This window comes from Melanotaenia boesemani, chromosome 4 (assembly GCF_017639745.1).
Source record: "Melanotaenia boesemani isolate fMelBoe1 chromosome 4, fMelBoe1.pri, whole genome shotgun sequence".
In the NCBI taxonomy this organism is placed as follows: domain Eukaryota; kingdom Metazoa; phylum Chordata; class Actinopteri; order Atheriniformes; family Melanotaeniidae; genus Melanotaenia; species Melanotaenia boesemani.
The window spans coordinates 1,358,640-1,384,518 of NC_055685.1; the positions used below are offsets into that span (position 1 = coordinate 1,358,640).

Consider the following 25,879-nt stretch of genomic DNA (forward strand, 5'->3'; position numbering starts at 1 on the left):
GTTTTTGGGAGCAGGCCCTGAAAAGTTTTTTTTACTTCTGCCTGCTCCTTTTTTTTTCGGACCACAAAGGTAATCAGGCAAGCAATTCAAATTGTAGAAAGAGGGGAAAAGGGACAAAGATGGGGACTGGAAGATTTTGCTTGCTTGTTTTCTTGTTCTTCTTGATTTGTCATGTATTTTATTTTATCTTTTAGAAGAGAATCTTTTTTTATAACTTTGTTCGAAAAAAATAAATAAATGAATAAAAAAAAAAAAAAAAAAAAAAAATAAAAAAAAATGGTTAATTGTCAAAATACCTGTTTTTCACATTGTGTAGACTTCCAGAATTGGTTATGGACAGATGGACCCAATATAGACGTGACCTGCATGTCCATCAGACGTCAAATGTTTAGTGGGTACACTGAAGGAGCAAAACAACATAATGTTGTTCCTTGGCATTTTAAACCACTGGTGTTCAGATGGCCATACCTGTGAACCAGTTGGAAAAACACAACCATCAGGAGTGCAGACAGAGTTAATTCCAGGTACATCACTCAGGTTTAGGTTTTATGTTAAGGCAACAGGTGAGTCGACCTGTCCTCAGCAAAATGAAATATTAATGAATAAATGAAAAATATGGCAGACATCAGAGGAAGAGAGAGAGTGAATATGCACTGCTCAAAAAAAATAAATGAATAAATAAAAATAAATAAAGGGACCACTTAAACAACACAGTGTACCTCTAAGTCAATCACACGTGTGTCAAATCAAACTGTCCACTTAGGAAGCAACACTGACTGACAATCAGTTCCACATGTTGTGTAAAAGGAACAGACAACAGGTGGAAATTATCGGCAATTAGCAAGACACCCCAATAAAGGAGGTTCTGCAGGTGGTGACCACAGACAACTTCTCAGTTCTGCTTTCTGGATGATGTTTTGGTGACTTTTAAAAGCTGGCAGTGCTTTCACTCTAGTGGTAGCATGAGACGGAGTCTACAACCCACACATGTGGCTCAGGTAGTGCAGCTCATCCGGGATGGCTCATCAATGCGAGCTGTGGCCAGAAGGTTTGCTGTGTCTGTCAGCGTCGTGTCCAGAGCATGGAGGTGCTACCAGGAGACAGGCCAGTCCATCAGGAGACGTGGAGGAGGACGTAGGAGGCAACAACCCAGCAGCAGGAAGCTACCTCCACCTTTGTACAAGGAGGAACAGGAGGAGCACTGCCAGAGCCCTGCAACATGACCTCCAGCAGGACACAGATGTGCATGTGTAGCTCAAACGGTCAGAAACAGACTCCATGAGGGAGGTATGAGGACCGACGTCCACAGGTGGGGGCTGTGTTTACAGACCAACATCGTGCAGGACGTTTGGCTTTTACCAGAGAAAACACCAAGATTGGTAACTTGGCCACCGGCACCCTGTGTTCTTCACAGATGAAAGCAGGTTCACACTGAGCACATGTAACAGACGTGACAGAGTCTGGAGACGCCGTGGAGAACGTTCTGCTGCCTGAACGTCCTCCAGCATGACCGGTTTGGCAGTGGGTCAGTAATGGTGGGGGGTGGCATTTATTTGGGGGGCCGCACAGCCCTCCATGTGCTCGCCAGAGGTAGCCTGACTGCCATTAGGTACCGAGATGAGATCCTCAGACCCCTTGTGAGACCACATGCTGGTGCGGTTGGTCCTGGGTTCCTCCTAATGCAAGACAATGCTAGACCTCATGTGGCTGGAGTGTGTCAGCAGTTCCTTCCAGACGAAGCATCGATGCTATGGACTGGCCGCCCGTTCCCCAGACCTGAATCCAACTGAGCACATCTGGGACATCATGTCTCCATCCACCAACGCCATGTTGACCACAGACTGTCCAGGAGCTGGCGGATGCTTTAGTCCAGGTCTGGGAGGAGATCCCTCAGGAGACCATCCACCACGTCATCAGGAGCATGTCCAGGTGTTGTAGGGAGGTCCTACAGGCACGTGGAGGCCACACACACACACACTACTGAGCCTCATTTTGACTTGTTTTAAGGACATTATATCAAAGCTGGATCAGCTGTAGTGTGTTTTTCCACTTTAGTTTTGAGTGTGACTCCAAATCCAGACCTCCATGGGTTTATAAATTTGATTTCCATTGATAATTTTTGTGTGATTTTGTTGTCAGCACATTCAATTATGTAAAGAACAAAGTGTTTAATAAGAAGATTTTTTGTTGTGTGTGTGTGTGTGTGTGTGTAAGGTGTGTCTAAGGTGGATAGTTGTGTTCTACAACAGGTTTTGCTTTTGTTACTGAGCAGTAAGCTGATGTATCAACACCTCCAGAGCCTGGTGCTGAGCCAAGCTGAAGAGCAGGATTAACCCTGTTCATAAGCTTTAGTGGGATTTAATCTTCTATCCTAAACAATAATGCACATTGAACCCTCAGTGGCTGACAGTCATTGCAACACAAGATAAAACCTTTATAAAAAAATGCTAGTTTAATTGTATGAAGTCAATACATATATGAAGCCAGCAGGATCACAAGGACACATTTATGATTTGATGGAAAACTGCTCAGTTTCCTGCCACCAAGTTCCTGTAGGTTTACATTAAAGACTCACATGAAAATCCTGAATTGAATTGAATTTCTATACTTTTTAATTATCATTTTGCAGCATATGCAGACCAGTGTTTGATGTAGACCATTTATGTCAGATAGCAAACACAATTCAGCCATCCGCTGTGTTAATATCAGCTTTCTTAGTGACCACTAAACACCCTTATGTTTACTCGCACTCGTCCTTATAATTTAGCTTATAATTTTTATTTTATTTTGTATCCCACGCCTGAAATGAGATTTTTAACATCTTTTCAGAGATTTTGCTGTTCCAGCTTCAACTGTGTCCAGGTAAATGCTGCCGAACTGCCTATTGTAGATAAAAATAGGTGTTCTTGAGCATGATCCTTTCTCTGGCTTCTCCTGGCTTCAGATGCTACAGTGGCAATCACAAAACAAAATTGGCCACGAAGACCAGGCTTTAAATACAAAGATAATGTCTGATGGGAAGTTAAACTTGTTTGATTCTCTGTGGCACAATAGATTGAGATTACAGAGGTGACAAGTCAGGGTTTTTATGGTCAGAATTTGTCTTCAGGATGGTTTCCAATTTATCTGTCTAAAACAAGCAGATTCTTTTCCATTGGTTGGTGTAGCATCTTTACTCTCAATACTCTAAGGCAGAGGTCTCAAGCTCGTGGCCCGCGGGTCAATTGTGGCCCGCAGGTTGATATCTTGTGGCCCTCACCTTAATATAAGAGTGTAATATTAGTGCGGCCTGTGGGGGAAGAGGACCTCAGATTGTCCACTCAGCCAGCTCCCGTCTGCGGTCCCTCGCCGTGGTTGACATTCGGGGCTCTGCTAAGCAACACCGGCTTCATGCACTCTGCACTTATAGCAACTTGGAAGATAAACAGTCTGGTAGCAGTCGCCTCTTTTGCGCTTGTCATCCTGATTATTTCTGCCATCAACAAATGCCATGATCGAGCGCAAAAAGAAGGGCGACTGCTATCAGGCTGTTCATCTTCCGCCGCGCTGTTGTTACAAGTGCGGAATGCATGAAGCCGGTGTTGCCGGTAGAAGCGGACATGACGTCATGCGCTGAGACGTTCTCCGTGCATCGCTAGCTGGCTATACACTTATTTTAAACGTGAAAAAAGAGCGACACCAAGTGGAATAACAAAATTTAGTCACACCTTCATTATGTCTTTGTCAAAACCTGCAGTGAAGAGAAAGATTGGTGATGAGCATAGACAATTGCAGCAAAGGTGGGAGACGCCGTAATTCCTTGTTGAGCACAGGGGCATCCCGACTTGTCTTATTTGCACAGAGAAAGTTGCGGTATGTTACAACATGTATGTAATATTAATGTAATATGTAACTATGCATGTAACATGTATATAATATGTATGCTACTGTGTGTGTAAAATGTATGTAATATGTATGTAACCATGTATTTAACATGTATGTAACAATGTGTGTAACCATGTATGTAACTGTTTATGTAACATGTATGTAACCATGTATGTAACAATGTATGCAACATGTATGTAACATGTATGTAACAATGTATGTAACATGTATGTAACAATGTATGCAACATGTATGTAACATTAATGTAATATGTAACCGTGTATGTAACATGTATATAATATGTATGCTACTGTGTGTGTAACCATGTATGTAACTGTGTATGTAGCATGTATGTAACCATGTATGTAGCAATGTATGTATTATGTATGTAACAACGTAACAATGTATGCAACCATGTATGTAACATGTATGTAGCAATGTATGTATTATGTATGTAACAATGTATGTAATATGTATGCAACATGTAGGTAACATGTGTGTAACCATGTATGTAACATGTATGAAACCATGTATGTAACATGTACGTAACCATGTATGTAACATGTATGTAGCAATGTATGTAACATGTATGTAACAATGTATGTAACAATGTATGCAAGCATGTATGTAACATGTATGTAGCAATGTATGTATTATGTATGTAACAATGTATGCAACCATGTATGTAAACATGTGTGTAACCATGTATGTAACATGTATGTAACCATGTATGTAATATGTATGCAACATGTAGGTAACATGTGTGTAACCATGTATGTAACATGTATGAAACCATGTATGTAACATGTACGTAACCATGTATGTAACATGTATGTAGCAATGTATGTATCATGTATGTAACAATGTATGTAACAATGTATGCAAGCATGTATGTAACATGTATGTAGCAATGTATGTATTATGTATGTAACAATGTATGTAACAATGTATGCAACCATGTATGTAACATGTATGTAACCATGTGTGTAACCATGTATGTAACATGTATGTAACCATGTATGTAATATGTATGCAACATGCAGGTAACATGTGTGTAACCATGTATGTAACATGTATGAAACCATGTATGTAACTATGTATGTAACATGTATGTAACATACATGTAACATTTATTTAACCATGAATGTAACTGTGTATGTAGCATGTATGTAACCATGTATGTAACATTGTATGTAACAATGTATGCAACCATGTATGTAACATGTACCTAACCATGTGTGTAACCATGTATGCAACCATGTATGTAATATGTATGCAACATGTAGGTAACGTGTGTAACCATGTATGTAACATGTATGTAACATGTATATAACAATGTATGTAACATGTATGTAGCAATGTATGTAACAATGTATGCAACCATGTATGTAACATGTACATAACCATGTATTTAACCATGTATGTAACTGTGTATGTAGCATGTATGTAACAATGTATGTAGCCATGTATGTAACAATGTATGTAACTATGTATGTAGCAATGTATGTAACCATGTGTGTAATATGTATGCAACATGAAGGTAATATGTGTGTAACCATGTATGTAACCATGTGTGTAATATGTATGCAACATGTAGGTAATATGTGTGTAACCATGTATGTAACATGTATGTAACATGTATGTAACATACATGTAACATGTATTTAACCATGCATGTAACTGTGCATATAGCATGTATGTAACCATGTATGTAGCAATGTATGTATTGTGTATGTAACAATGTATGCAACCATGTATGTAACATGTATGTAGCAATGTATGTAACAATGTATGCAACCATGTATGTAACATGTACATAACCATGTGTGTAACATGTATGTAACCATGTATGTAATATGTATGCAACATGTAGGTTACATGTATGCAACCATGTATGTAACCATGTATGTAGCATGTATGTAGCAATGTATGTATTATGTATGTAACAATATATGCAACCATGTATGTAACATGTACGTAACCATGTATGTAACATGTATGTAACCATGTATGTAATATATATGCAACATGTATGTAACATGTGTGTAACCATGTATGTAACATGTATGTAACAATGTATGTCATATGTATGCAACATGTATGCAACATGAATGTAATATGTAACTATGTATGTAATATGTATGTAACATGTATGCAACATGTATGTAACATGAATGTAACATGAATGTATTATGTATGTTACTGTGTATATAACATGAATGTAATATGTATGTAACATGTATGTAACATGAATGTAATATGTATGTTACTGTGTATATAACATGTATGTTATATGCATGTAACAATGTACGTAATGTAAGTTCATTAATAAAACAGGCCAAGCTAAGAAAACCAGCAGATTGCACCTCTGATTTAATGTTAATGGAGAAAAAATACATTTCTGTGTGGAACAACTTCACCAGAATGAAGGGAAAAATGGGTCCAGTTAAACCTCTGCAGATCAGTCCACCACCACCAGATCAGAGAAGTTCCAATCAGCAGTCAGCAGCCATGACACCAGCTGAAGTTTGATGTTCGACGAGAAGACCTCTCAAAGGTGGTAGCTAAACACATGATTAATCAGTTTGGTTGAAGTTGTCTGAGGATTGATAGACTTAGTTGACCCTGAGTTCCTCATCCTGTAGGTAAGCTGGACACTTAGAGGATAAATAAAGGTGACTAAAAAATGAAGACCAGCTGAACTTTACAACAAACTTGCTGGCTTTTTTAAATACAAAGTTTAGTAAGCAGCTGGCTCTGAGGTTACCATCATGGTTGTATTCAGGCTCAACCTGAGGAAACCTCGTAGGACTGGCAAGTTATTTATAAACGATGTGTCTCCACACAAATCTCATGAACATCCTCAGATCTAATCACCACAACAACCACAACAGGTTGCTTAGTTACCAAATAACTAAATATGATTCATAGTTTGCTCGAGTGGACAGAATTTCATTCATTTTCATCACTAGGTGTAATTTCTAGAAGGTGGTAAAAGGTTTCTACTTATACAGCCCTTTTCCAGTCGGTGCTCTGCACTGGGTCACAGTCGCCCATTAACACACACATTCATGCCTGACAGACACATCAGGAGGCACCGTGGGGTTCAATGTCTTGCCCAATGACACTTAGCCATGCAGTCAGCCTGAAATCGATCCACCAGCCTTGCGGTTAAAAGACGACTGCTTTGCCTCCCAAGCTACAGCCCTTAATGTGACGTATTCCAACATTGATCTGATTTGTTGTAAACTCATTTCAACAATTAGATTAAGGGCGCACAGTAGATGTAACATTAAGGCCTATTATTACCCACGCAGGTCAGCCGGGTGGGCTTTGGCTGTGTCACATGCACACTTGCAGCTAACCAGCTAAGCTAAAGGGTGAGACAATGATGAGCTGCCCTGCTGTGAGGCTGTAAACACACCACATGTCATCATGTCATGGTTCAGCATGCTACAGCTGACTGACCCACAACAAAACTGACACCATGAAAACACATTCTGACTGCTGCTTTTAGCTCCGTGGAGTCCCCAGTCCGCACAAACCAGGCCAACCATGGCTTCCTATGCAACCACCAAGCACCAACCGCTTCTCCTCCCCGGCTGTCAAACGCTGTGCTTCTGTCAAGCTGTTGGACTAAAGGCATCGACGTTTCCCAACAGCAGTGGTTATTATCATCTGGGCTGAGATTAGAGGTGACATAAGCATCATAGCTGCTTTAAGTGATAAATATTTCACACTCCTGCTGACAATAAGAGCCGATATGTGTGTGTGTGGTATGCTGACATGCAGGGAATAACCCTGGAGATTAAGTTGTCTCCACCAGATGAAGAATGATTCTTCTCCCAAAAACAAACTGTTAAACGATACAGCAGAAACAAACTAAGTTTAAAATCCTGCAAGCAAAACATCAGTGGCTGGTCCATTCACACACACCCGCCTGCAAAACACACTTCATTAAATCTCTTAATGAAATGATCCAAACTTGTTTTCTGTCACAAGCTGATGTTGTATGGCAAGGTCTTCTCCAAAAGTTGCCTTGTACATCAGGAAATTCTGCATTATTAATGTATTCAAGATCACACGTGTTGTAAGAACCAATGAACTAAAGCACTGTAAGACAAGACTCACCAGGAGTTCCCTCTGCAGAGCAGTCCACCAGGATTACCCAGCTCACATATCAAACATTCATTTCTTCCACAGTTCAACATCAAATGAGACCTACTGCAATCATTAATGACCCACAAGGACAAAAAATACACATTAGACCACTTCTGAATATGAATTTTGGTCCGATTAATCTTTAAATTCCTGCTGTGACACCAGCCACCTGCTTTGTCCCATTCAGGAGCTTCATCTTATTTTACTAGAACAATGAAGCAGAGCTCTAGACGCTGTAAAGGAGGCACAAGCAGCCCCTGCTACAACCCCCCAGCCTAAACCAAGCTGTAATGGTTTGGGACAAGTTGGATGACTGAAGGAAAAGCAACAAGATGTGCTCAGCTCCTTCCACCTGCTTTAAACAACAAGAACATTTTCTCATTTAAAGGATCTGAAGGCAGATTGAGTGTGTTTAGACACTTCCAGAGACGTTACTAGATCTAACTCATCCATGTGCTAACTTGAAACGTCTCCAACCCTGATAACGTTTGTCTGAAGACAGACGCATGGCCTGTTGCTGATTGGCTGTCTGCTTCTTCGCCTTCTTAAAGCTTTAAAAAACTCAAAAACAGACAATTCTATTTTCCCTGCCTGGTTTCCTAGACTGAAGCCATCTTCAGCCTGTTACTCACTGATGAGCCTCCCAGCTTTTGGTCCCCAGAGCGGGTTTTTTCTTGATCTTCTGCATCTCTACGCAGCTCTGGAACAGATGTGGTGATATCAGATTAAATTAAAGGATGAGAAGAGAGAGGAAACGTCCCAAACGCCAGGCTGTGTTGACGCTGGTCCATGTGCAGCCAGCTCGGTCTGAAGTGTTGTAACCTTGCTGCCTCTCTTTTACCACCTCCCCCTCTGTGGCATTTCACATGCACTCACCTACAGCGACACCCCCCCCCCCACCCGACCAGTGTAGGCAGTTCTTATCACCACTCCTAAAATGCATACCAAATCATTTACCTCCAAATAACAGCATCCAGAGCTGAACCTTAGCGGGTTCTGGTCTCTGGTTGTATAAAAAACAAAGACACTGAGGCTATAACATCATTTTCCGTTCAATCACATAAAATCCTGCTCCTTTTAAATTCACACATATTTCAGATGGTATTTAGCTGTTTGTGACATTTCAGTGAGCTGGTCAGGGCAGCATCCAGGGATAGCCCTGTTTTACAGGATGGTAGGGATTACTGGGTCACAGTTTCAGAGGGTCCAGTTACAGCAGACTGCTGATTCAGACGGCTAACACTGAGGCATCAGGGGACCTGAGAGGGAGGATGGACTGGAATGATGTAAGGCGATAGAGCAACACGTGAGACGAGAGGCGGGCTAATGTAGCTGAGCAAGACAGGGACCCCCTAAATGAGCCGAAGAAGCAAAAACAACTACTTTGGTCTTTGGGTTGAAAAAAAAAACTTGAATCTGCAATTGTTTACAGTTGTATTTAAACAAACTGAATGTCAGAACTGTGAGACTGATCCGCTATGTTTATTGTCAGTCTTTGTTTCATCCCACACATCCACATATTCCACACATCCTACACATCCACAAATCCTACATCCCATACATTCACAAATCCTACACATCCCACACATTCACAAATCCTACACATCCCACACATTCACATATTCCACACATCCTACACATCCACAAATCCTACACATCCCACACATCCACAAATCCTACACATCCCACACATCCACAAATCCTACACATCCCACCCATCCACAAATCCTACACATCCCACCCATCCACAAATCCTACACATCCCACCCATCCACAAATCCTACACATCCCACCCATCCACAAATCCTACACATCCCACCCATCCACAAATCCTACACATCCCACCCATCCACAAATCCTACACATCCCACACATTCACAAATCCTACACATCCCACACATTCACAAATCCTACACATCCCACACATCCACAAATCCTACACATCCCACACCTCCACAAATCCTACACATCCACATATTCCACAAATCCTACATCCCATACATACACACATTCACACATCTCAAATTTCCACACATCCACAAATCCTACACATCCCACACATTCACAAATCCTACACATCCCACACATCCACAAATCCTACACATCCCACACATTCACAAATCCTACACATCCCACACATCCACAAATCCTACACATCCCACACATCCACAAATCCTACACATCCCACACATTTGTTTAAATTTACATGAACAAAAAATCTTTCAATAATCCATTAATTAATTTTAAAATCACACTGAACTCTGTTCAGAAAATATTTATTTTGAATCAGTTATTACGGCAGGTTTGAACCTCTTCCTCCTACATTGGGCAGTGAAGGTGGGACAACGAGGAGAAGAGGACTGTCCACTGAGCCACTGAGTGTCCATGCGTTTCTATGACTGTCTATGTGTGTTTATGGTAAATGGTCTGCATTTATATAGCACTTTTACTGTACCTGGAATGATACCCAAAGCGATTTAACATCATAAATCACATCATAAATCCCATTCACACAAGGCAAGGCAAGGCACTCAACCACGACCCATCAGGAGCAATTTGGGGTTACATGATCTCGGCAGGCTGAGGACCAAACCGGCAACCCTCAGTCTGCAAGAAGACCACTCCACCCACTGAGCCACGCCAAAAACATTCAGACGTGTTTATATGCACACCGCCTATGTTTATGGACCATTGTGTATGTAGTTGGTAAACCTGACCACACATTTGGCTGTGTCCTTACTCCTTGTTATGTGTCGTTAGTCTTTATCGTTTCACCATGTCGTCTGACTTTGATTTCTGTGGTGATCATTTAAAACAAAAATAAAAATCTTATCAATGAAAGTCCTTGGAATTGGCTCATTCAAATATGAGTGCCAAGAGTAGTCAAAACAGGGCACACGACTTCCTTTCTGTCAAGAGCAGCCAAAATAGTCAAACTGCTCTAAAATAGCTGGATTTAAACAGCTTGTAGATAAAATTGTCCCAGCACCAATAATTACAGTGTACCCACCAAAATGGCCTTTAACCTGATAAACTCTTTTATTACCATAATGAACTCTGAGTGGTCGCCTGGATGTCCGTTACTATGATAACGGATCTACCAGCCACAGACCTGTAAGAAATCTTTTCTCAGCACCCGTCCTGGCACCAGCATGGTTTAAAGAGCGCATTTTGATAAGAGGACGTTTTTTATATTAAAATTTCAAAATGTATGTTTTGAAGGATCATATACAAGGGCAAACATGACAATTCCTAATTTCTTTTTCCCTTTACTGCAAGTGTTAACTGGTGAGATGGATGCCTCCCTCTGTGTGTGTGTGTCATATATATATATATATATATGTGTGTGTGTGTGTGTGTCATATATATATTTCATTATGTTTTTTGGAAAATGAAAAAGACTGAATTAAATAAATGGTAAATAAAAAGAAAAAGCTGGAAATATCAGATTGTCCTTTACACTCAATTCAAAGCAATTCAAAACATCAAAGTTTTAACTGCACAAGTGAGACACTGACTTGCATAAAAAAAGAGGAAAATAAAGTGTGAATAAAGTTTGAATGAAATCGTTGTGACTTACATCCACCTTATCACACAGAGTCTCACTCGTTACGTCAATGCAGGCGCAGTTTAAACAAACTTTATGTATAACTTTGTATGTAGTTGGTTTAATCTCTTCTGGTCTTTTACCTTCAATCTGTTTTATGTGCTCACTGGTTTTGTTGTTTTAACCTAAATTATACAGCATAACCCTGAACAGAGTCTTCAATGTTGGTTTCCTAAAATGTACAAGCTCCATTACCCTCTTCCTTTATCCGGGCTTGGGACCGGCAAAGTGACCCAAATGAGACACTTTGGCAGAGTTACTTAGGTTTTTTTTTTGTTTGGTTTTTATATATATTTATATATAGCTTTTGTTTTTTAATATGTATATATATGTATATATATATATATATATATATATATATATATATATATATATATATATATATATATATATATAATATATAGTTTTTTTTGTTTTTTATATATATTTATTTATATATAGTTTATTTTTTTAATGTATATATATATATATATATATATATATATATAGTTTTTTTTGTTTGTTTTATATATTTATATATAGTTTTTTTGTTTGTTTGTTTTTCTATTTTTATTGATTTTGTTGTATAAGATTTGAGTTTGTTTAGTTTTAGGGCTTTTACATTCTGTGTCCTTCTGTTTCTGAACTCAAAAAAAAAAAATATATATATATATATATACAGTACAGACCAAAAGTTTGGACACACCTTCTCATTCAAAGAGTTTTCTTTATTTTCATGACTATGAACATTGTAGATTCACACTGAAGGCATCCAAACTATGAATTAACACATGTGGAAGTATAGTACATAACCAAAAAGTGTGAAACAACTGAAAATATGTCATATTCTAGGTTCTTCAAAGTAGCCACCTTTTGCTTTGATTACTGCTTTGCACACTCTTGGCATTCTCTTGATGAGCTTCAAGAGGTAGTCATCTGAAATGGTTTTCACTTCACAGGTGTGCCCTGTCAGGTTTAATAAGTGGGATTTCTTGCCTTATAAATGGGGTTGGGACCATCAGTTGCATTGTGGAGAAGTCAGGTGGATACACAGCTGATAGTCCTACTGAATAGACTGTTAGAATTTGTATTATGGCAAGAAAAAAGCAGCTAAGTAAAGAAAAACGAGTGGCCATCATTACTTTAAGAAATGAAGGTCAGTCAGTCCGAAAAATTGGGAAAACTTTGAAAGTGTCCCCAAGTGCAGTCTCAAAAACCATCAAACGCTACAAAGAAACTGGCTCACATGCGGACCGCCCCAGGAAAGGAAGACCAAGAGTCACCTCTGCTGCGGAAGATAAGTTCATCCGAGTCACCAGCCTCAGAAATCGCAGGTTAACAGCAGCTCAGATTAGAGACCAGGTCAATGCCACACAGAGTTCTAGCAGCAGACACATCTGTCGAACAACTGTTAAGAGGAGACTGTGTGAATCAGGCCTTCATGGTAGAATATCTGCTAGGAAACCACTGCTAAGGACAGGCAACAAACAGAAGAGACTTGTTTGGGCTAAAGAACACAAGGAATGGACATTAGACCAGTGGAAATCTGTGCTTTGGTCTGATGAGTCCAAATTTGAGATATTTGGTTCCAACCACCGTGTCTTTGTGCGACGCAGAAAAGGTGAACGGATGGTCTCTACATGCCTGGTTCCCACCGTGAAGCATGGAGGAGGAGGTGTGATGGTGTGGGGGTGCTTTGCTGGTGACACTGTTGGGGATTTATTCAGAATTGAAGGCATACTGAACCAGCATGGCTACCACAGCATCTTGCAGCGGCATGCTATTCCATCCGGTTTGCGTTTAGTTGGACCATCATTTATTTTTCAACAGGACAATGACCCCAAACACACCTCCAGGCTGTGTAAGGGCTATTTGACCAGGAAGGAGAGTGATGGGGTGCTGCGCCAGATGACCTGGCCTCCACAGTCACCAGACCTGAACCCAATCGAGATGGTTTGGGGTGAGCTGGACCGCAGAGTGAAGGCAAAAGGGCCAACAAGTGCTAAGCATCTCTGGGAACTCCTTCAAGACTGTTGGAAGAGCATTTCAGATGACTACCTCTTGAAGCTCATCAAGAGAATGCCAAGAGTGTGCAAAGCAGTAATCAAAGCGAAAGGTGGCTACTTTGAAGAACCTAGAATATGACATATTTTCAGTTGTTTCACACTTTTTGGTTATGTACTATACTTCCACATGTGTTAATTCATAGTTTGGATGCCTTCAGTGTGAATCTACAATGTTCATAGTCATGAAAATAAAGAAAACTCTTTGAATGAGAAGGTGTGTCCAAACTTTTGGTCTGTACTGTATATGTGTGTATATATATGTGTATATATAAAATATATATATATATTTATATTTATATATATATATATATATATTTATATATATATATATTTATATATTTATATATATATTATATATATAGTGTGTGTAAATATAAAATGGTAAACAAAATAAAATGATTTAATTTAAGGAATTAATTAGATAAAAAGGATGAAAAATAAATAAAAGGAGTCCAGAAGAGAATCACAGCAGACGTGGGGATAATAAATCTCTGAGAGAGGAATTTAAACTGAGGAATTATCTTTATGAAATGAGTTGTATGGTTATGAGTCTTAGTGAAGTCGGTTAACTGTGTTTGCACTAATGAAAGTGAAGCACATTTTTAGTTTACCTGCTCTGCGACTGCAGATGGAAATAAACAGCTAAATGTGGTACATGCCTCTTTTCTCCTCTAAGATGAATGTTTTCTGCAAGAACCCTGATGACCAAAAATAAACAAACATAATGGGCATTCCATTTTGTGGAAAAAGCTCTTCCTTTGTCCCAAACTGTGGTCTGGGAGTGTTCAGAAGGAAGATCTCTGTGGACCTCAGTGGTGAAGAGTGTATCATGTCAGGAAGTCCAGGATGTATTTAGAGGCAAGGCTGTTAAGGCTTTAAAGGTGAGCAGCAGTATTTTAAAACCAATCTGATTTCTAACAGGAGGGATGCTGCAACGTTTTTAATCAACTCGAGCTCATGTAGAGCCCTGAATTTACACCTGAATACAGGTACAAGTGAATGTGACGATAGACAAAAGCTGCAGAACTCTATGAGTCATCAAAGAGTGACTTTTTAATCGTCTTGAAAGCTGAAAAAACTAGACTGAGGGTCATGTTTGACTGAAGCCTCAAAACCAAAACAGACTGACTTCCAACTTCTAAGAGAAATATTGTTGAAAACATGAGCTGAATTCAAGGTACAGTGAAACCAGCAGAATGGGGCATCGACCCAATCACACTGCAACAGGTTTGAGTTAAAATAGAATAAAAACACTGAAGCCATCAGTAAACAGATACTAGTGATAAACAACAAACACCTTCTCTCACTGTAGACGTAATCAGCATTATGAAGTTTTTTTACCTCTCCTCCGTTCACATACTCCATTACAAAGCACAGCCGATCTTTCGTCTGGAACGAGTACTTCAGAGACTGCAAGATACACAAAGCAGACAGTTTGTAGTAGAAATTCACGCTTTCTTCCAGATGACTTCACAACGCCTGATTGTACTCAACCATAGTCATCCATGTTTAATCTACACAGTCGTACTTACAGTTAGGAATGGATGCCGAGTGTTTTTTAATACCCTACTTTCTGTCAGCGTGTGAGCAACTTCATCCTGTGATGAAAAAACAAAGAGGAGGAGTCATGAGACAAATCAGATAAACTGTAACTGGATGGAAATGTGTGAAAAGCAGGAGTAGAAAGGCTGAAAGACACATGGCTCATTAACCTCTTGAACCCGAGGGTTTTTGGAGGTGTAGTTCGCCTGAACAGACCTACTTAAATTAAATCAACAATAATTCTGTAATTTTCAGGTCAGTATACATAACCTTGGTCTCAATGGACAGATAGGACCCTATGGAGTATAAATCCAGTGTCAGAAACATTGTGAATGTTCATATGTCTGTGCAAATTGTGATAAACCATAGGTTAAAATAAAAAAAAGATATCCTCGCCTAATTGTTTTTTTTACACAGATGAAAACATCATGATAGAAATCATTCAAAGTTTCATGAGAAGAGAACAAAGCTCGTAGCTTTAATGTAGGTTTTAGTGTGGATAGAACCAGGTCGACTCTCCATTTGGTCACTTGGATACCCAAACTGTGCCAAATTATGCTGTGTCTGTATTTCCTCCAGAGCTTCTAACACAGTGTATTTGTTTTTTTGTAATTTCTTGGACATGTTTATGGCTTTTATCCTTCGTTCTAAATGGATAAAAAGTCAAAATGAACGCTGTTCGATATTCGCTCTTTCCGATGCGCCCACGTACGTAACTGCAGCCAAATGGCACCTTTGCTCCTTTGTTTACACCAAGCATTTATACCTGACAGATAAAGTGTCGTCCAAGTGTAAGATATCGTTGGAAAGCTCGTTAGATGTAGAATTTGACCAACCTTTATTTAACTGCCAAGACCCACAACAAGACAACAACATGTCTGTGAATGGGAGCATATGACATGTTAGCGCATGACGCAGTTTCACCATTATGGATTACTACGCTGTGAGTTTTGGTTAAAGAACAATGTGGACAGACTGAAAATGACCACAAAAAGGTAAGGAAATAAAAAATATCGCAGTTTGTGAGAATATCTTTGGGATTTGGTGTATTTGGTGATAAACATGCTATCTGATAAGGCTGCTGTGATATGCGAAGGTTAGCTTTGTGTTTGTTTTGAGACTGACGTGAGGTGCTTGGTGAATATCTTTTTATGCTTGGTATCATATGAAAGTGCAGCTTTTCTAGTTTCATTTGATACCATCATGTTGGGGTGGAGTGAACGGATCACGCGTTGTGTTTCATTTTGTTTCGGGTGTTACTGGTTATGGTGGAGCTGTTGTTTGTGGCATACGTATTTTAAAGTTATTAAACAAATACTTTGTTGACTAAATGCACTTGGAGAGTTGATTTAGTGGCATTAAGTTTTCTTCTTTAAGACACATTATAAATAAAATATCCTTACATCACTAAAGTAACTTTTTTACACACATGAACTTGTGTTTACACCTGTTGGACCGTGGGTCCGTGGGGCTTAAGGGGTTAACCAAAGTGGAAAAGACATCCTGACCTGCAGTTTCTTTTTACTACAACATCTCAGCTGACATAGAACTCAACTTCTGACTTATAAGCAACAGAGGCTGAATTATAAATGTGGTAGCTTTTATAAAAGAAGGGTCTTCTAGACTTAAAGGTCTCATTATTTAGTCAACAAATTTGAAATTTGACTAATGACTTTTATTTATTCGGATGTTTACAGCAATGTTTTCACCTCTGAGGAAATATTCAGTTCGGATTTAAAATCAGTATAAACCAGCCACTTACTTCCTATTTAAGTTTAATATATGAATATACACACACACACATATATGTGTGTGTGTGTATAACATAAAATAATCATTATGATCTCCTGGACCTTGGCTCTAAAGTTTTTCTTTAACTGCAAATTGTCGTTGAATACCCCAGTTCCATACGATTAAAATCAATCTGATCAGAGATCCCAGCTGTTTACATGGATGCTAAGTAAAGTGATCCAGTCAGCTGTTTACATGGATGCTAAGTAAAGTGATCCAGTCAGCTGTTTACATGGATGCTAAGTAAAGTGATCCAGTCAGCTGTTTACATGGATGCTAAGTAAAGTGATCCAGTCAGCTGTTTACATGGATGCTAAGTAAAGTGATCCAGTCAGCTGTTTACATGGATGCCAAGTAAAGTGATCCAGTCAGCTGTTTACATGGATGCTAAGTAAAGTGATCCAGTCAGCTGTTTACATGGATGCTAAGTAAAGTCATCCAGTCAGCTGTTTACATGGATGCTAAGTAAAGTGATCCAGTCAGCTGTTTACATGGATGCTAAGTAAAGTCATCCAGTCAGCTGTTTACATGGATGCTAAGTAAAGTGATCCAGTCAGCTGTTTACATGGATGCTAAGTAAAGTGATCCAGTCAGCTGTTTACATGGATGCTAAGTAAAGTGATCCAGTCAGCTGTTTACATGGATGCTAAGTAAAGTGATCCAGTCAGCTGTTTACATGGATGCTAAGTAAAGTGATCCAGTCAGCTGTTTACATAGAGCTAAGTAAAGTGATCCAGTCAGCTGTTTATATGGATGCTAAGTAAAGTGATCCAGTCAGCTGTTTACATAGAGCTAAGTAAAGTGATCCAGTCAGCTGTTTACATGGATGCTAAGTAAAGTGATCCAGTCAGCTGTTTACATGGATGCCAAGTAAAGTGATCCAGTCAGCTGTTTACATGGATGCTAAGTAAAGTGATCCAGTCAGCTGTTTACATAGAGCTAAGTAAAGTGATCCAGTCAGCTGTTTACATAGAGCTAAGTAAAGTGATCCAGTCAGCTGTTTACATGGATGCTAAGTAAAGTGATCCAGTCAGCTGTTTACATGGATGCCAAGTAAAGTGATCCAGTCAGCTGTTTACATGGATGCCAAGTAAAGTGATCCAGTCAGCTGTTTACATGGATGCTAAGTAAAGTGATCCAGTCAGCTGTTTACATGGATGCTAAGTAAAGTCATCCAGTCAGCTGTTTACATGGATGCTAAGTAAAGTCATCCAGTCAGCTGTTTACATGGATGCTAAGTAAAGTGATCCAGTCAGCTGTTTACATGGATGCTAAGTAAAGTGATCCAGTCAGCTGTTTACATGGATGCTAAGTAAAGTGATCCAGTCAGCTGTTTACATGGATGCTAAGTAAAGTGATCCAGTCAGCTGTTTACATGGATGCTAAGTAAAGTGATCCAGTCAGCTGTTTACATAGAGCTAAGTAAAGTGATCCAGTCAGCTGTTTACATGGATGCTAAGTAAAGTGATCCAGTCAGCTGTTTATATGGATGCTAAGTAAAGTGATCCAGTCAGCTGTTTACATAGAGCTAAGTAAAGTGATCCAGTCAGCTGTTTACATGGAGCTAAGTAAAGTGATCCAGTCAGCTGTTTACATGGATGCTAAGTAAAGTGATCCAGTCAGCTGTTTACATGGATGCCAAGTAAAGTGATCCAGTCAGCTGTTTACATGTGTGTTTACATGATCAGTAGGTTTAATACATCATGTTTTTGATGTGTGTGATGTGTACTGATCAACGAAAGATGTGGAACAACTCACTGTTTTGTGCCTTTCTAAAGTCAATGATGAATAATCCTTAACTCAGAGTTTTCCACTCAGACCAGAAACAACACACACACCAGAGAATGATCAGAATGAGCGTGAAAACACAGGATTTTTTCCTGCTGATCCGATTATGGAAAGGTTTAAATCATCCCTCTCGGATAGGCTGCGGCGTTTACATGACGCACTTTTATTCTGGTTGGACGTTTGATCCAATCAAAAGTAAAACGCAGCCACTGATATGTTAATTGCAGCTGTTACTGAACGTCCACTTAAAGCAACATTTTACAAATAAAGAACTGACTGACAAATAAAGCAACCTGTTCCCACTGCAGGAGACAAAAACCAATATTTCTGTCTGCAGATGACTCAAAGAAGCTACCTGGAAAATTGTCTAATAGCTGCTAATTACACTTTAATGTTGGCTCGTTCACCCACAGTATATAAAAACTGGAAATGTGTCCCACACGTTTTCTCGACTTCTTAAGACGAGTGGATCTGCCTGTTCTCACACCATTCTCATGTTTTTATATATCTAAATGTGTGCATGAAAAGTGGAATATTGATCATTAAGACGAGCACCTTGGCTATAATGACTTCCTTCTTGAGGATCTTCATGGCGTAGTAGGTGCCGCTTGCCTTCTCTCTCACCAGAATGACTTTTCCAAAAGTGCCTTTGCCCAGAAGCTTCAGATAGTCAAAGTCATTCATTGTCTGCACAGAAATACAGCAGAGAAACACAAAGAAACCTGTCATTCTTCCCCAAAAAGAAAACCAGTATTTCCAGTTGTCTAGACATTTCATCCCGTTAGAACGCAGCATGTCTGAAGGGTATTTTTCTACATGCAACTCTTCTTTAGTTTTCACATTTAACTTGTGCACCTTTCGTTTGTAGTGAGTGATGGAGGTGTCCATCTCCTCCTCGTTGACATTCTCGATCTGGGACGTGGGGCTGCACAGGATGCCCTCCTCCTCCTGCTTAGCAAGGGACTCTGCTACCGTCTGGATGGCTTCGGCCCATTCATCCCTAGAGCAGAGAATAAGGGCTCAAATATGAGAGTCAAAACTCCTTTATTAAGGATGTGGAAGTAGGCCTGAATGGTTTAAAAATAAAATCTAATTGCATTTTTCTGACAGATATTGAGATTTAATCTTTAAATTCCACCTTTCAGTGTACACGCAGAAATATATTTCTAACATGAAATGGAGGATAAGCCAATGAGACGACATGTAAATATGAGACGCTCTATATTCTAACAAAGATGTGAAGCTGAGATATGAGCGGCTTCATTTACCAGCTACACGATGCAACCTGTGGCCCAAACACTGAAGTTTCCTCCAGAACAGGATTCTACTTTGTCCTTGTAGTAAAACCTAAAGAGCCTGATCTTATTTACAGCACAGCTCCTCGTCTCTCTACATGCTTGCAGTAGGGCCGGGCCATTAATCCAATTTTAATCCCAATTACAACCTGGGTTTTCAACAATCCTAAAAATGAAATGATCCGATTATTTTTGTCCTTCGCAGTTTCCTCGTGTGATTTTCAGTTACAAATCAAGCACCACTTAGCAGACTCCTCCCACAGCACGCTGCTGCAGACTCCTCCCACTGCTGCAGACTCCTCCCACAGCACGCTGCTGCAGACTCCTCGCACTGCTGCAGACTCCTCCCACAGCACGCTGCTGCAGACTCCTCCCACAACACGCTGCTGCTAACTCCTCCCACAGCACGCTGCTGCAGACTCCTCCCACAGCACGCTGCTGCAGACTCCTCCCACTGCTGCAGACTCCTCCCACAGCACGCTGCTGCAGACTCCTCCCACTGCTGCAGACTCCTCCCACAGCCCCAACTGCTTTGGTTTTATTCAACGCGAGTTGCAAACACCTCTCAAGTTCTGGGCTGGACACACTGGAGGCGACGTCGCTCCTTCTCCATCATTTTCTGTGGAACTTACGCGATGACGTGAAAATGGCTCCAGCCAAGCGACATTCGTGCATGTGAAATGTTGCGCTCGCTCATGCAGACGTGCACACGGGGTTGCAACGCCACACAAAGAAAAATGTTCAGTTTTTTTGAGTCACCCCCTTGGTGTCTTTTGTCTCAGCGTTTCAGTCATTTATGGAAAATAAATGTGCAATGAGGACTGAAAATGTAACGTAGCTTAATGCTGAGTGTAGCCGTGCATGACGTTTAGATGACTGTTGCAGGAGAAAGGCGTCAGCAACTACGACCAAAGGAGTGGATTTATAAAACCGCTGCAGGTCTGAAACCTGGATCAGGCGCCGCGCAACATGAAAATTCATCCATTTATTAACTGCAACATTTTGGATTTAAAAAAAATTCAGCCCTCTGGAAAAATAGAAATACCAGGATAAAACGACACAAACAGCAGCATCACTGTGTTTTTATGCTGGAAAAATGGAAAAAAGGTTAACTTAGATTAGCCAGATTCTGTTTGTCTGACATGTGAATTGATAAAAATTTTAATAATCAGAATTTGGTTTAATCCAACCTAAACTACTTTAGCTGTTAAGCTCTGTCTTATGACAGAAATCCAACATCCTAAAAACCAAAGAGCTGTTGCTGCTGGGTCTCCCCTCTCACCCTCGGGGCAACAAGTCATGTGTGTATTATAATGTGTTCTGGAACAAAGCACAACATAACACACACATGTGACATGGCATCCAGCCACACACACACACACACCACAGGTTTCCGGTGCTTTTTGTCCTCAGTGTTGACTGACTATTGTGTCCAGTGAGAATTTAACAGCACAAGGAATTTTCCTTTCAGAGCTGCAGTCAGACCACATCACCTACACTGGTTTATACAGCATGATTTAGTCTACATAACTATTAGCATGAAGAAAACATAAAGATGCAGAAAAGGTTTCATATACATACATACATACATATATATATATAATATATATTTGAAGTAAATTTTTAATGCTGCTTTGTAAATATTTGCATCAAGATAGAAAAACTCTTGAGGATCTGCTGCATCTTGTTCAGACACACATCTTCTGTCTTGGTATCTGCTGTAGTATCACTTTGACAAACGTTTTTACAAGAATTTGGCTCAGATTGACATTTTAACCCAAACAAAACAAATACTTGCCTATCAAAGGCGGGTCGCAGCTCATTTAAACTTGTATGAAGGTACTCGGCTAACTTTTCCATGAAGACTCAGCTGCTGCAGGTTATTAGGAGTCTACATATCCCAGGCAGGAGCTGTGTCTGCCTCCTTCATGTAAAACTGAGTTAAAAATCTTTGTAGTATTCATATACAGGATCTTGGGGTATAGTCGGTAGAGGAGGGTGTCTGGAAAGCTCAGGATTGCAGGCTGCTTCTTGAAGATGATGTGGTTCTTTTGGCTTCTTCAAGCCGACTGTTATTCTGTGGCTCAAGCAGAAGAGTTGAAGTATCTCGGACTGTTGTTAACAACTAGTGGTAGGGTGGCGCTAGAGATGGACAGAAAGACAGGGGCTTCTCCAGCAGTAATGAAGGTACTGATCTGGTCTGTTGGTGTTAAGAGGAACCTGAGCTGAAAGGCGAAGCTTTTGATGTACTGGTCCTCCTTCGTAGACCCTCACATACGGTCATGAGACATGAACAACTCCTGAAAGACTGCGTGAAAAGGAGTAAGCTATGGTGGTTCCGGTATGTGATTAAAATGCTTTCTTTAGAGGCTTTTTGTGGATTTCCAGCTGGAAGGAGACCCCAGCTCTGACCCAGACCTGGCTGGAAGGAGATCACCCAGGAGCAGCTGGAGGGCGTAGGTTGGGGGATGCAGTTTAACTTACTGTTTTGTTGAACGATTTCTCCAAGAGCAGCACCGTCTCTCAGGCTGGGATGACTGATGTTGCTCTCTGAGCTTCTCCATGTATCCTTACAGGGTGTCCAAGCTATTTCACCCCACACCACAGCACGGAGACGGCTCTACGTTCACATCAACACCAACAACAGCAACGTCTGCGTCTCGGTTTTACTGGACCTTGGTGCTGCATCTCATACACGTGATCATAACATGCAGCACAAAACGGAAACCTGTTTGGGAACCGGGCTGGTTTGAGACTATATGTGAAGCCAAAGAGTTTAAACATCTTTGGTCAAACTCAGTTTGTAATGTTAAAACCTGTAAACAAAGCCGGAAATCTGGGTGTGAATATGGACCTTCATATTCTACTTCCAGCCTACAACCACCTGGAGAATATTTCCACAATGAACCGAATCAGAGCGATTTAGAAACAGACTGATTACTAAAAATGTGTGTTTTCAGCTCTGCTCTAAAAGATCAACTTCAGAAGACCAGAAAAGTGCATCACATCGCTCCTGAAGTCTCCACATCGTGTTCATTTTAGAATTACTGGTTGAAAAAGCTTTAAATGGTTTAGGATCAAAGTACATTTAAAATGTATGATATGGGTTCATGTTCGGTTTGCATGTTGTGTTCATTCCATTCTCATGGAAGAACGACACCATGATAAGAAGCCAACTGAAGGCTGAGAAAGGATGGATCCTCTCCTCTGACTGGCTCTGATCAGCAGGTGTGTGAGCCAAATGAACAAGCAAAGGAAGTGAAGCTTATTTAAACAGCTACCACCTCCCGTCTGTGTGGCGTCACCGGAACCGACTCCAATCCTCCCCAGAAGTTCAGCAGTAGCTTCAAGGGCGACAGAAGCTCTAAGTTCTCTAAACAGTTTGAAAATGTGGCTCTAGAACAATGAAAAATAGCTGTTTATTCGTGAGTCATTAGGCTGAGAAAATACTGGCTGGCAGGGAGACTTGCCAGAAAACCAGAGCAGCCTCCATCTCAGCCGGCCAGTCTGCACCTGGAGGCTGTCCTACAGAAAGCCGGCCATCAACTAAACTACCAACAGAGGAGAGTGCTGCTTGTCTATTTACACTAAATAAATTAAAAGAATAATAAAGAAACAAAAACAAAACCAAAGAAAAGGAAAACAAATGCGTATGGCTTGACAAACGTCTACCCAGACAAATTCAAGTCTAAGTAGATATTTGCCAGTAAATCTGGGGAAGGGAAGTTTGCATCTTTAGCTCGATTAATTCACTGAAGCTGTTAGTTTAAGTTTGTTTTCAAGAGTAATGATTTTTCTTCAGCTCAAAATTCATTCTTCAAATAAACTTTTGTTCCCAAACCTCATTGTTGTTTACGGGAACTGAAAAACCACCGAACGTCTCTGGGTAATTGTAAAAAAGAAAATGGCTGGCATGTTTAAAAACGTGGTTTAGAGCGCGACACTGGTGCACCCAAACCACTGCTGAACGTTGGTCTGGGGTCCTGCTGAAGGGGGTTCGGGATGACTAAACATGGTTTTAAAGAAGGAAACGATGAAAAGGTTTTATCCTGGAAAACTAATCTGTCTACTGACTACCTCATTAGGAAAGAAGGTGAAGCTTTCTTCTTTTGGTTAATGGTTTTATAAGTTTTTCCTCTTGATATGCAGAAAAAGGTCCCACTGATAATGATTTTACTTCTTACTTTGGGTTTACACAGCAGCACGCATTGTAAATAAACCAAAGAAGCAGCTGGATGAACATTGTGAAGAACTCATTGCTCACCTCTCATCAGGAGTATCGACGTGAAAAGTCCTCTCAATGACCGTGGTCCACTGCAGACAGCGGATGATGAAGGTGTTTGGCTTTGGCCGTTCTGTCTTCATCAGCTGACATTCTGCAAGCCAAACAGACGTGAAGTTTTCCACAGACTTTAGTTTGCAGTTTGTAAGGCTGTGATGTTCTGCTTGAGTCCTACTTGCTACGGAGAAGTTGTTGAGCGGGTAGGCCAGGTCTGAATCCTGTGGTTTGTCCTTGTAGCCGATGAAAGAACCATCTGTCTTCAGTAAAAAGTAGCGTGGTCGCCAGTTCTTGATATACTCCCCTGCAAGGAGGAATAACGTGAGTTCAACATGTCACAGCCATACAGCCATTTAGTTATTACGTGTGTGTTTGGTGTTCCTGCATGTTGGTGTCGGCCCCACAGACCGAGCCGACACGTCAGGGTATTAAAATGCTGTCTGGAACTGGGCTCAGTCTGTATGGGCCTCCTCTTTCTCCTCAAGTATTATCAACTGTGACTTACACATTCGTGAAACTCAACAAAACTGCACCTTTCTAAGTCATCTCTGGTTTCCCACATCCCCACTGATCTTTTTCTCTGAGGCTTCCACATGCTGAGCTCCTCAGTTTATAGGCTGAAATAAACTTTTCAGCTTTCCGAAGTTTTCTTCATGAAGAGGTCAGTCTGAGTTATCATACTTTTCTTTTCACATGCCCAGTGTTTTTCCATCTGTTCTCTAAAATCAGAAAAAGGATGCAGCTGTGTGCCGACTAAATTCTTGTCTCTTTTTTGAAGATTAGACCATAAGATCAAGTTAGTTATCAGTTTAATTGAATGCACAGACTTAACTGATGATCCGCCATGACAGTGGTGGAATGTAACAAAGTACAAGTACTTCAATACTGTATTTAAGTACATTTTTCATGCATCTGTTCTTCACTTAAGTAGATTTTGTTACTCATTTTGTATGCTTTTAATTTTTTACTTCACCACATTTTACAGCAAGTATCTCTACTTTCCACTGACTCCACTACATTTCTATACAGCGTAGAATTATACGTCACATTCCAGGTTTTATTGTTTGTTAGTCTTATTTTAAATCATCTGGCTACCCAGAAAGCTGCAGGATATTCCAGTGAATTGAATGAGCTGTAAGCTTCACACCGTTTATATCATTCTCCAGGTAGTATGTTCATGTTTGGACCCACCTTCACCTGCAGCAGCAGTATCAGCATCAGCAGCACTAACGGGTAGTAAAACACACAACACAGGTAAACCAGCTGAACTTGGATGGAAAGCTGAAACAGGACCCAGCTCCTAACTTTGTTTATTCTATGGAAAATATTACACCAGTCTTTCATGCTAGGTAAATTAATGTTGGCTAAACAGAACCAGTTTTTGGTATAATAATGGAATAGATTTCTATAGCCCTTTCCACTCATTCAGTCCTCATTCATACTTGGTGATGGTAGCTGGTGCAGACTGACGGAGACGTGGCAGCTCTGGCATCTTCCACCACCACCT

General features: G+C 40.3%; 1 protein-coding gene across 1 annotated transcript in view; it reads right to left on the reverse strand.

Annotated features, from left to right (window-relative positions):
* akt3b (v-akt murine thymoma viral oncogene homolog 3b) overlaps positions 1-25,879 on the reverse strand; it is a 62,755-nt gene that overhangs the window by 12,780 nt on the left and 24,096 nt on the right. Inside the window, exons 3-8 of the mRNA XM_041982515.1 lie at positions 24,551-24,676; positions 24,358-24,469; positions 19,654-19,798; positions 19,354-19,485; positions 15,210-15,275; positions 15,019-15,087 (exon numbers count right to left, since the gene is read on the reverse strand). Of these exons, the coding sequence (XP_041838449.1) occupies positions 15,019-15,087; positions 15,210-15,275; positions 19,354-19,485; positions 19,654-19,798; positions 24,358-24,469; positions 24,551-24,676 (650 nt within the window). The remainder of the gene's footprint in view (positions 1-15,018; positions 15,088-15,209; positions 15,276-19,353; positions 19,486-19,653; positions 19,799-24,357; positions 24,470-24,550; positions 24,677-25,879) is intronic.